The following is an 11,340-nucleotide window of genomic DNA, read 5'->3' on the forward strand; positions in this document are numbered from 1 at the left end:
GTACACAGATGTCCCCGTGCCACCTCATCCTGAACCCAAGGCATCTGCCATCCTGGACGTCCTGGAAGCAAGTTGGTTGGTTTGCCCTCCGCCAGAGCAGGCCAAGTTCTCAGCCTAAAGCCTAACTCCACTTTGAGAACTATCCAAAGCCACATGCAGCCAACTGGGGACTTGTTTTCAGGCTCCACTGGTTTGTCACTGCCTTTCTTAACCCCAAATCAGCCATGCTGCTCCCCGAAAAGCCCAGAAACCATGGTGACCCTTGGCACACTCAGTCCCTCGCCTCCCCTGAGCTGTTCGTGTCTGTAAGAAACGTCACACAGATCCACGCCTCCATCTTTCGTAAATCTCCTTTCCCTGGTGATATTTTACCTGTTTCTGGAACTCTTTCCTCTGAAATCTATGTTAAAAGTAAGGAAATGTGGGGTCGGGTTTTTCGCTTTTATTTCTTCCTCCCCTTTTTAAAGGTGGTGAGGCCAGAACATAAATGTAGAAAATTCTTACTCATCTTGTGGTCTCTGAGGTGGAGTCAGAGTCTGATACTTTGGCATCTGTTCTCAGTCCTGTCCTGTGGAACCTCTCAGGAGCTCCCGGAAGAGACAGGACATTTGAAAGGCAATCTCAAAGAGAATCTTCTAGAGAGGTAGAGCTGCAATGGATGCTGACCAGAGAAGTCTGGAAATCCACATCTCTCCTTCCCGGCCCAGTGGGGTTGGTTGCATTTCTTGGTCGGGACACTGGTGGTGCTCGTCAAAATTGAGCAGTAAGTGTCACACTAAGGCTGCCTCTAGTTGAAAACTGCTGGGAGCGGTGTTTATTGCACCAAGGCTGCTTCCAGGTGACTTTTCTTTCCTGAGCAAAAGGGAAAGCGGGTGTCTGACTATTCGATACTCTGTCCAGGTTGGCGTCTTCCTTTGTTAATAGCCCTCTTCTAATTAAATTCATTTCTTTCTATTCCATTTCTGTCTTTTCAAGATAGCTGTGCCTTCAACAAAAAAATATTTTAAGGTGTGACTCCCGTTCTCATATGAAAAGGAGACCAAGCTTCCTTTTCCTTTGGGAGCTGTGGCCGAGGAAACTGTCCCTTCTGGCTCAGGGTCCGTGATGGCCACCACTGGGCCTCTGCTGCCCACTGCCCTCGTTCCGTGCGATCTCTGGGGCCCTACTCAAGGTTCAAGTCAGTTCAGGAAGTGTCTGCCCAGAGCTTCATGAGTTCCAAGAGAGATTCCGAACGGGAGACAGAGGCCACTTTCCCATTACACTGAGGGCTGAAGCCGGACAGGCTGAAGCACCACTCAGTTTGAGATAAGAATGAGCTCCCCGACCCACCACACGTCTCCACAGGGGCTTCCCTGAGGGGCATCGGCCTGCTGTTTCCCAGAGGACACCATAGGCAGCAATCCAAGGTTTATTCTAGGTTGCTTGAAAGTCATCCTTTCAGCAAGGGTGGGGGTAAGGGAAGGGGACAACCCAGGGTAAAGGGAGAGAGAGAATGTGAGAGTGTGTGTGTGTGTGTGTGTGTGTGTGTGTGTGTGTGTTATGTGTATTGCTTTGTTCTGACCTAAAGCATCACCCTTCCCCCTTTGTCAAAACAGACTTTAAGGAAAACTGGAAAATTAAGGCCAGTGTCTGGCAGGAACTGAGTAACCCCCACAGATGGGAAGTAAGGAGGGAGCATCTCTTCCCAGATACACAGAAGGAGCCTTCACTGGGTTCTGCATCTTCTGGAGACCCCCTCACTTTCTCCTATCCTTGTTGCTCCCTGAGGAGAAGAGGGCAGAGAAAGGTCTCTGGAAAAGGGGGACAGAGCTCCCTGGAGGGAAGGCGAGGCGAGGCTCATGGACAGGGGCTCCTATGAGAGCCTCCGCCACAGGACCAGGAGTGTTTTCAGCAGACACACTGCATACTTCCGGCGGAGGCTGTTTTCAAAACAGCATCTAGACAAAGACACATAGTGGGAACTGTTGTGTGAAGGACTTGCCAAATGTGCCCAGGTGTCTGGTTTTCTGCCTTCACAATACATCTGACGTAGCTCACCTCACAAAAGAGAGATCTCAGGGGCACTCCACTGGGGTGGAGCCCACAGCTTGCCACTCTCCTTTGGTCACAGCACATGTTGTTACTGTGACTCTGTTTGGGGGCCACATGGGAGGGTACTCACTGCTTGCTCCTGGCAGTGCTCAGGAGATCCAGCGGGTGCCAGGGATCAAACTGGGGTAGGCCATGTGCAAAAGATGTGCCTTACCGCCAGCCCCTAGCCCTCACACAAACTGTCGTCCATTCTGGCTTCTAGTTTGGCTGAGTGGGGAGGAGGGTCGCTCACCTGACGGAGGCAGGCTCCGCACTCTGGCTTCACCCTGCCCACACCCAGGTTCAGATCAGTCGTGGGTGGTGTTTCCTGGGCGGTTTTTCCTGTGCGTCATCCTCTCAGTTGGGTCTCGGCACACCAGAACACAGAGGACACGAGATTGAGTTGGGCAGGGCGTTGTTTGTGGAAGAATCGCACTAAGGGATGCAGGGGTCATGGGAATAAGGGATCCCCACAGCAGGGGCTTGGACACGGGCACTCCTCCCCTCCATCTTCTCTCCCTACTCCTCCCCTCCTGCCTCCCCTCTGTCCTCCTTTCCTCCCTCCTCTCTGCCCTCCATCCTCCTCTCCTTACTTCCTCTCCTCTCTCTGTCCACCTCTCCTCTCCTCCCCCCTCCATTTCCTCCTTCTCTCCTCCTTCTCCTCCTCTCTTCTCTTCTCTCCCCCACCCCCTCCCCTGGATCAGGGCGGAGCCTGGGAAATAGCCAAGATGTCTCTGTGTTCCAGCAGATTTGTCACACACACACACACACACACACACACACACACACACAGAGTCCTGGGCAGTGGAGTTCCCCCTGTTTAAGAGAAACTAGAAAACTTCTTTTCCCTGAGATCCAGTGGTTCAGAAAACACTTTTTTTTTTTTTAAAGAAAAACCATATTGCAGAACCAAGCAAATATGCCACAATCTGATTTCAGCTTCAGGGTCCTCAGGTGTCAAGGTCTGTGGCAGAGTGTGAGCTTCCTAAGTCAGTCTCTGACTGTAAAAGTGCCTCCTCTCAGGCTAATAGAGTCACACATTTTTAGCAGAACTGAATCTTGATTTAAAATAATTTAAAGTATTTCTCCAAGTTGCTCATTAAATGGACCCAGAACGGGGCAAGGACAGCTTCCCCCATTCCCGGCTTAGGGGTTTTCCTCCCGCCTACAATAATTCTTAGACAGACGTAGGTGATGCTCAGCTGGCTCCTTGCAGCAATTATCCGGCAAACTCACCACATTTGTCGGCTAATCTCGAGGATAGACCCACATCTGTTTAATGAAATGCCGCACTCTCTGAGCTGTCTTTCTGGACCACCCAGGATGCGACGACCTATTGCTGGCTCTGGAATAAATGTTAGGACTTTTTTTTCTCTTTCTTTTACTTTCTCTTACTCTCTTTTGTTTCTTTAATTAAACAGTAAACCCACGTAGCTGATGTTTTTTTAATATAACGAGGGATGATACAAATATTAGTATATATTACTATTGTGCCATACGTTACAGCAAGCATTAGATATGTGTGTGTTGGTGTACACACACGTGCACACGCGCACACACACACACACACACACACATAGGGAGGGAGAGAGATTTAACTTAATTTTCATAAATCTCTTAGAGGCAGGCACTATCATCATCATCTCTTCCACACATAAGTGGGCTATGCAACTTGGTCCCAAGATCCCCCAGTTAGAGCATTGGAGCCCCAAGGCCCCCCTAAAGTCTGACTCAGGGGGGTGTTCACTGCCACCCGAAGCCCAGAACTCTGTTATCAGATGGTCTTTATTTTTCTCCTGTAAGTGTGGAAAAAGGAATTATTTCACAGCCCACATGCTTTGAAAATACCATAATGAAAAAAAAGGAACATTGAGGAAATTTGGAAGCACCCTCCCCTCCCCTCACCCTCCTCCCCTCTCCTCCCCTCTCCTCCCCTCTCCTCTCCTCCGCTCTTCTCCTCTCCTCCTCTTCCTCCTCCTCTCCTCTTCCTCCTCATCCTTCTCCTCTTCCTCCTCCTCTCCTCTTCCTCCTCATCCTCCTCCTCTTCCTCCTCCTCCTCCGGGAGCACCCTCCCTTCCCCTCTCCTCCTCCCCTCCTCCTCCTCCTCCTCTGGAAGCGTCCTCCCCTCCCCTCTCCTCTCCTTCCCTCTCCTCCCTTCCCCTCTCCTCCTTTCCACTCGCTCCTCCTCTCCTCCTCCTCCCATCCTCCTCTTCCTCCTCCTCCTCCTCCTCCTTCTCCTCCTCCTCTTCCTCACGTCTGTGACCCAGATCTGAATCATGAATTTTCCTGAGATTCGTGATCCCCATGAGGCAAAACCCCATCATGAACTTGCTGCATCTCACAGTCTCGTGGTCTTTCCTCAGAAATAGTCGATGCTGACACACCTGCAGGAAGCATGTCCCGTTCCTTTCTCGACGAAAGGAAGAGACCCACCAACAAACAGCTTAGCCTCAGACTAAGAGTTCATGTAGTCGAGGAATGGTTCAGGGCAGGGAGACTAATTTAATCATACGCAAGTTTGCTAAGCCCCCTGGTGTTTTTAATAACTATTAATACATTAAGCTTACTTTTCATGAATAAAATCCTTTTATTATTAAGGACCTAAAAACATCTTCCTCTTTATGATTCATGGTGAACTCAGTGATCACCATTTGGCAAAGGTTCACAATTATTCCTGTTAATTTGTTTTTAAGAGTGTTTTATATATGTGATTTATATATGTGCCCCATCCTCCACCACATGCATTTTGCATGTTTACTAATTGCAGCCTTATTCATGTAAGCCGTGTTATTGGTAGCAAATGAAGCATAAAACATGAAAAATGTAGAATGATTAGGGAGTTGAAATTACAGTTTTTAACACCTTCCAGAACTGAGATGTTATCATTCAACTTTGACGGCCTTCTTTTTGAGGCGAGGCAGTGTCCCAGAGAGACTGGGTGACGGTTTCTTACCTTCCTGACTCCTTGTAAATTACCATTTGCCATATTCCTTAATGGACATAAATGCCCCATTCAAAAATAATGCAGGGCCCTGGAGAGCTAGTGCTCCCCCTCCCGCCCCGAGGTGGGTACGCCCCGGCACAAATCCACACCCCTGGAGAGACAAGGGAGAGAACTCTGCTTGTTCTGTCACGGCCAAGACCATAACCAGGTCAGCATCAAGACTGTGACCTGTTCAACACACAACCCATTTGCGGCTGTGTCCAGGGAACGGTTCTGTGCAGTGTCTGCCACAATAACTTGGGACTCTCTTTCAGACAATCCATGGACACAAGGGACCAATCACTGCAGTGGCCTTTGCTCCCGATGGACGGTACCTCGCCACTTACTCCAACACCGACAGCCACATTTCTTTCTGGCAGGTAAGCATCGATGCGGGCGCGTTGGGCCCTTGGGGAATACCGCAGGGTGTGCTCTCCCTAGGAAGGGCTTCCCGTGAGGCTCCCTCCTGCCCATTCCCACTGTGGTCTATAGGTAAGGAGCGGATGCGGTTTGCTTGAGGGCGCATCTGGTGGCAGCAGGGTATAGGGGAGGAAGGGGGAGAATACTGTTAGTAGAGGAAGGGTGAAGTTTCTGCTCTGGTTCTTCCACTCTGGTTCCAAGGGAGACCCAGGTAAATAAGCAAGTCCTCATGATCCAGAGAGGGAGAGCACTGGGGGATGGGGTGGGAGGGAGTGCCATTGGAGCTGAGCCTTGGTGCCTCCAAGGAAGGGCAGGGAAGAGGGTTGCTCTGCGGGCAGCTGGGACTCAGAGCACCAGGACCGGGCGTGAAAGAAAGCACATGGGCAGGGAGCGCCAGTCACGTGGCTCAGCTGCCCAGGACAACTCCCCAGCATTGGAGTGCAGAGGACCAAGCATTCGCCCCCCGTCTGTGCACTGTCACGCATCTCACGTCTGCACAGCAAAGTGCCTTTCCTACCTGATGATCAGAGCTCAAGCCAGGCCACTAGTTTTGTTGACCGGCATCTTGGTACCTCTGGGTGAAGTCTTAGGAAAACGAATGGTCACATGTTACTCTGGGCAAAGTCTTAGGAAACCAGTGGTCACATGTTTCCATCTGAGAACTTGCTTTATCCTCCGTCATTAGTCTCTCTTGACCTTCTTTTGAGTGTCCTCACTCTGAAGAATTAACCAAGAAGCGAAAAAACCTTTCCAGCCTCATCCCCAAAAGTTGATTAAAAAATTTACTTGGCTACCTTGATTTTTCCCAGATGCAAGTATGTTTTCTAACACTGACTTTATTGCTTTGAAAGCTAAAAGAAAAAGAGACAAAAAAAAAAAGTCTAAACAAGGCTTCAGCACAAACTTGATGATGGTTTCTAAAAAAAAAAAAATCAATAGCTAATAAAATGTAAAACAGATACAATAAATCACGTAATTAACAGCATGCTATTAAAGCAAGGCAACTTCCAAATCAGTCAGAGACTTTTCTGCCCTTCCTTTAATTTAGTTTTCCTGCTTATAGTCTCATTATCCTCCCTTCTAGAAACTATCTCCAACACCTTCATTCGACCCTATTAAGCCCTGTGGCTTTGGCCATCTCCCACCGTCTTCGTATGTCCTACTGGGTAACCACAGGACTGCTCGTATTTTACACTCTGAAATCGCACAGTGTGTCGATCCGGTGTCCATAAATGGCCTCTGCCCGGGGAGTCCTTAAAGACTCTTCCCTACTCTTCTCTACTGCTTCCTGCTCCTGCCTGTCCCAGCCGGTGCTGGCGTCTGCCCTGTAGAGGTACGGCTCCAAAAGAGCCCACCCCCACTTCCAAGAAGCTTGTGTTTTGTCCACATCGCCTCCTTCGGGATAAACAAACATGAGTCTCATTTTGTTTAACTTCTTTTTTCCTGCTAGGAAATAAATTCCTTCTATCAGGAACATGGGTAGGGTGTTTGCCTTGCACGTGGCCGACCTGGGTTTGATTCCCTCTGTTCCTCTCAAAGAGCCTGGCAAGCTACCGAGAGTATCCCGCCCGCACGGCAGAACCTGGCAAGCTCCCTGTGGTGTATTCGATATGCCAAACACAGTAACAGCAAGTCTCACAATGGAGACGTTACTGGTGCCCGCTCGAGCAAATCGATGAACAATGGGAGGACAGTGCTTCAGTGCATATCAGGAATACTTCTTAGAAGTGTGGGTTTGCCCTAATACTTCCCCCGAGTTTCTCATGCCAACCCTGTGTCCCTTCCCATGGTTCTATCTCAGCCCTTCCTGAACATGTTTTTCCTTTCCTAGCCAAGTTTCTGCCCAGACCATGGGCGGCGCTTTGGTCACCCTCTTTTTAGAAGGGACCCCATGATCAAGCTCAGTCGTTAGTTGCTGTCTCTCTGAGATCCGTCCTTCCGGCTACAGTTCTCCAGGCCACAGCGGTCATGTCTGGCCTCTGCCTGGTACACAGGAGCCTGCATGCCTGCACATGTGCCTTGGTGCACCAAAAAGTGGTCTCTGAACTCCCTCTGCTCTGCCACTGCCACTCCAGAAGCTGCCACTCCCGGCATCGAACAGATAGAACACTAGGACAAACCAGCCCCACCAGGTCACTCCTGCTCAAAACCCACTGCCAGAATCAAAAATGCCGCCATTCACTTAGATGCTTTTGTTATCCTTGGCTTAGTTGTTAGGTTTTTTTTTTTTTAATTGCATCACCGTGAAACACAGTTACAAAGCTTTCACGATCAGGTTTTAGTCATACAATGTTCCAACACCCGTCCCTCCACCAGTGTACATTTCCCACCACCAGAGTACCTCTCTCCCTCCACACACACCCCCCTGCAGTTTTCTTGTTTGTTTTCTCTCTCTCTCTCTCTCTCTCTCTCTCTCTCTCTCTCTCTCTCTCTCTCTCTCTCCTCCCCCCCTTCCTTCCTCAGTTTAGTCTTATCATTTAAGTGAAAGGCACAGACACACCATTTCCATGTTGTCATGAAAACCTCTTCCAGAGTAGAGCAGCGGGATGGAGAGTCTGACGGGCAGTGCTGGATTCTCACCCTGCTGTCCTCGCAAGGGGCTGATACACACACTGTTTGGTTCTTACAAAATATAATGATACTTCAGCATCGTTCCAGTAAATGTGCTGCAATATATTTTGAAAATGTAATGAAGCCTTATGAATACGAAACCCTACAAAAGCTCTCAGCTATTAAAATCTTTGTTGAGAAATGAGTGTTAATGAGCTATATTGGTTGAATAATTACTCAAGTGAGACTTAATAAAAGGTTGAGTGTGGCATTACTCACACTTAGAAGAGCACTAAAACACTTCCTGTTGTGATGAATTACGTGTGTGTGTGTGTGTGTATGTTTGTGTATGTATGTGTGCGTGTGTTCAGAAAATAATAATCTTCATGCAGCTGGTTTTCGTGAATCCTTCAATCTTAAAGGGGGAAAGCAAGTTTATTTGAAGTGATTGTCTCTGGAAACAAGATGTTTGCTTTCTTATCCATTCTTTTCTGCATTTTCTCCAATCAGTAGGTGTTATCCTGGTAATCAAGCAAAAAATTAATGTTCGCACATTTTACAATTCCAGTTGCCTCTCACTCAAGGATACTCCAATTGCCTTTACTGTAGCATCGTTTGTCAGGAAAACATAATATCAAATAATGGAGTGGTTCATTGTTTTGGTGAGAATGCTTTGGCTGAGCTAACTTTGAGAATTAGTGCTCTCCCTTTCTACTTCCGCTTCGTCTTCAGTTGGAGGTTGCTGTGGAGGAACAAAAAGTCTAGTCAGCCTGCAGTTCCTCACTGAAGCATGTGTAGTGAGGGTGTACTCGGAGCATTTCACATAACCTTGTTCAAGAAGACAGTTTAGCTCTATCAGAGGCATTTATTACTGTATTCACTGATTTCCCAGCCCAGTGAGGGAGAGCTCAGCTAGTGAGGAGTACCCAAATATAATAATTTCTGAAATCTTTCCATTTTTACCATTTCAATGGGATATTTTCTCTCTGTCCCTCCTATTTTCTCTGTGTCCTCCTTCAGCCTGTTCCTTGCCAGGGGCTGACCTGAGAGGAAGGCATTAAAAATAACAACATGTCTGAGGCGACTAGAAACCGTTAGCATTTTCAGCCACCTGCAGAAATCAAGCTTCATACCTATTTTCATAAAAAAAAATCCATAAAGAATGAAAAATACTTTGTAGTTATTTATCAACTGAGAAATTAGATTTTTTTTTAAGAGCAGTATGCTTGTTGAGGCCAGTTCAATTTAACCAGCAATTTTCTGGACCATTTGGGTCTGCTCTACGAGAGGACTAAGTTATTATGAGTAGTTACTTTATGTACAATTGAGTACTAGGAAATCAAACTCACCATCATTGTTTCAATCGACACTATTTGGTAACCTCCAGAACACACAAAAACTCTGATTTTTTTCCTTCTCTCTCTCTCTCTCTCTCTCTCTCTCTCTGATTTTGGGGAAAGGGAAGGGAGGCAGCAAGAAAAGAGGATGGCTTGCCTTCCGGCTCAACAGAATCTCAGCGGAAAGAGTTAATGATAACCATACATTTGGTTTTAAAATGTGACCTCGCACACTAGTGATTTTTTTTTCACCTCTGTGTTGTGTTCGGCACTATTATTAATGCAGGAAAATCAGTAACATTAGTCATCTTAAAAGGGTTATTACTCAAGATGATTTAAATTGTGAAAATGTCAGTGGAGCCCGCGTGCATCCTGCTGGAGGAGCCATGATTTACACCCTCTGACACCCGGCCAGGACGCGGGCCCGGGGAAGCGACGGTCCTGCCCGGCTCTCATCCCAATGCAGCTCGTACTGCAGCCGTGGCGGCCACACATCTCCAACATCCAGGGTTGGCCAAGGGTTCAGGTGTCCGCTGTGGGTGCTTACTGGGCCATCATCTGCTTGGTTCCCGCAGACCCCTGGGTGCTGAGATGCCCCGAGGGAGGGACCAGAGAGAAGCAGGAAACCAGCAGGAAGAACTGCTTCTCGATCCCTCTGGTTTGGGACCTGCTCCCGTGTGATGGTGTGGGACAGAGGGTCTGCATGTGGCGAGGAACCTGCCAGATGAATCCTGCGAAGAAAAGCTCCTCCCAATCCAGCCCTCAGAGCACAGGCCCCCAGAGAAGTGACCTTCACTGCATCCAGGCTTTGTCCTTTGTCCTGGAGGCGGCCAGGCTCTCCGGCTGTGGTTTCTGTGTCGTCGTTCCCTCTGAATGGATTCAGGACACGTTAAAAAAAAAAAAAAGTTCGATCCAGGAAAGCGACTCCCCCAGAATAGCCCAAGTCACCCGCTGACCAAAGTACTCGCAGTCAGGGCGGGAGGGACATGGGCAGCCCCGAGCCACGGGGGGCTGCAGCTGGGTCTGGGGTTTCCCTTCACATGCCACCAAGACTTTGCAGAGACTCATTCTTAGAAAAGCAAGTCAGATGGAGGCACTAGAAGTCAGCAACCTTCCTCCCCAGGGGCCTTCTTTTCCCGGGTTCATCCTTCAGGAGATGCAGTGAGCATCTCAAGAGACCTTTGGTGCCAAGTGCCCCCGGACCCTAAATACCCCAAGTAGCACTGTGTGGTGCTGGGCTCCGGGTGCCAGATGCGTCTACGCAGTAAACAGGCCTGGGGGCGGGGCTGGGTGGCGGCTCCCCACTGACTCACCGACCCATTGACCCACTGACCACTGCTCTCCTGCAGATGAACACGTCCCTGCTGGGCAGCATCGGCATGCTGAACTCGGCCCCGCAGCTGCGCTGCATCAAGACCTACCAGGTGCCGCCCGTGCAGCCGGCATCCCCCGGCTCCCACAACGCCCTGAAGCTGGCCCGGCTCATCTGGACGTCCAACCGCAACGTCATCCTGATGGCCCACGACGGCAAGGAGCACCGCTTCATGGTCTGAGGCCCGGCTCCCCCGCGTGCGTGCGCGCGCTGCGGCCACCAGCGCCACCGCATCTGCGTCCTTTCCTTCCACGCGCCCGGCCGCGACCCCGCCCCGCTCCCCCCTTGCCCTGGACCATCCGCAGCGGCCGCCCACGTGGGGGCCTGTCCCAGGGAGTGGCCGGGCTCCGTCACTCCTGCATTGCTCTCCAGGGCAGGTAGCGCTCGCGCCACCCATACCATGCGCCTGGCAGCAGACGGTGGCCTGCGGGGTCACCGGGAGGCGATTTTCCCTGTCCGAGAGGGAGGGGAAGCCCAGAGGGGCCGGGACCCTCCTGGTACCCGGTGTGCCAGGAGCGTGAGCGTCAGCGAACACTGTGACCCGTGGCCGGGCCTGCGTTTTCCTCCCCTGCGGGTCTCTGATGGGCTCCCGCCCGTTGGACGTGGTG

At 50.0% G+C, this 11,340-nt stretch overlaps 1 protein-coding gene across 1 annotated transcript in view; it reads left to right on the top strand.

Annotated features, from left to right (window-relative positions):
- The window catches only part of WDR7 (WD repeat domain 7), a 352,939-nt gene extending 341,991 nt beyond the window's left edge, over positions 1–10,948 (top strand). Inside the window, exons 27-28 of the mRNA XM_056137959.1 lie at positions 5,329–5,433; positions 10,710–10,948. Coding sequence (XP_055993934.1) covers positions 5,329–5,433; positions 10,710–10,913 — 309 coding nt within the window. The 3' untranslated portion in view covers positions 10,914–10,948. The remainder of the gene's footprint in view (positions 1–5,328; positions 5,434–10,709) is intronic.
- Positions 10,949–11,340: the final 392 nt, after the last annotated feature.

Source organism: Sorex fumeus, unplaced genomic scaffold (genome assembly GCF_029834395.1).
Source record: "Sorex fumeus unplaced genomic scaffold, SorFum_2.1 ptg000128l, whole genome shotgun sequence".
Lineage (NCBI taxonomy): Eukaryota > Metazoa > Chordata > Mammalia > Eulipotyphla > Soricidae > Sorex > Sorex fumeus.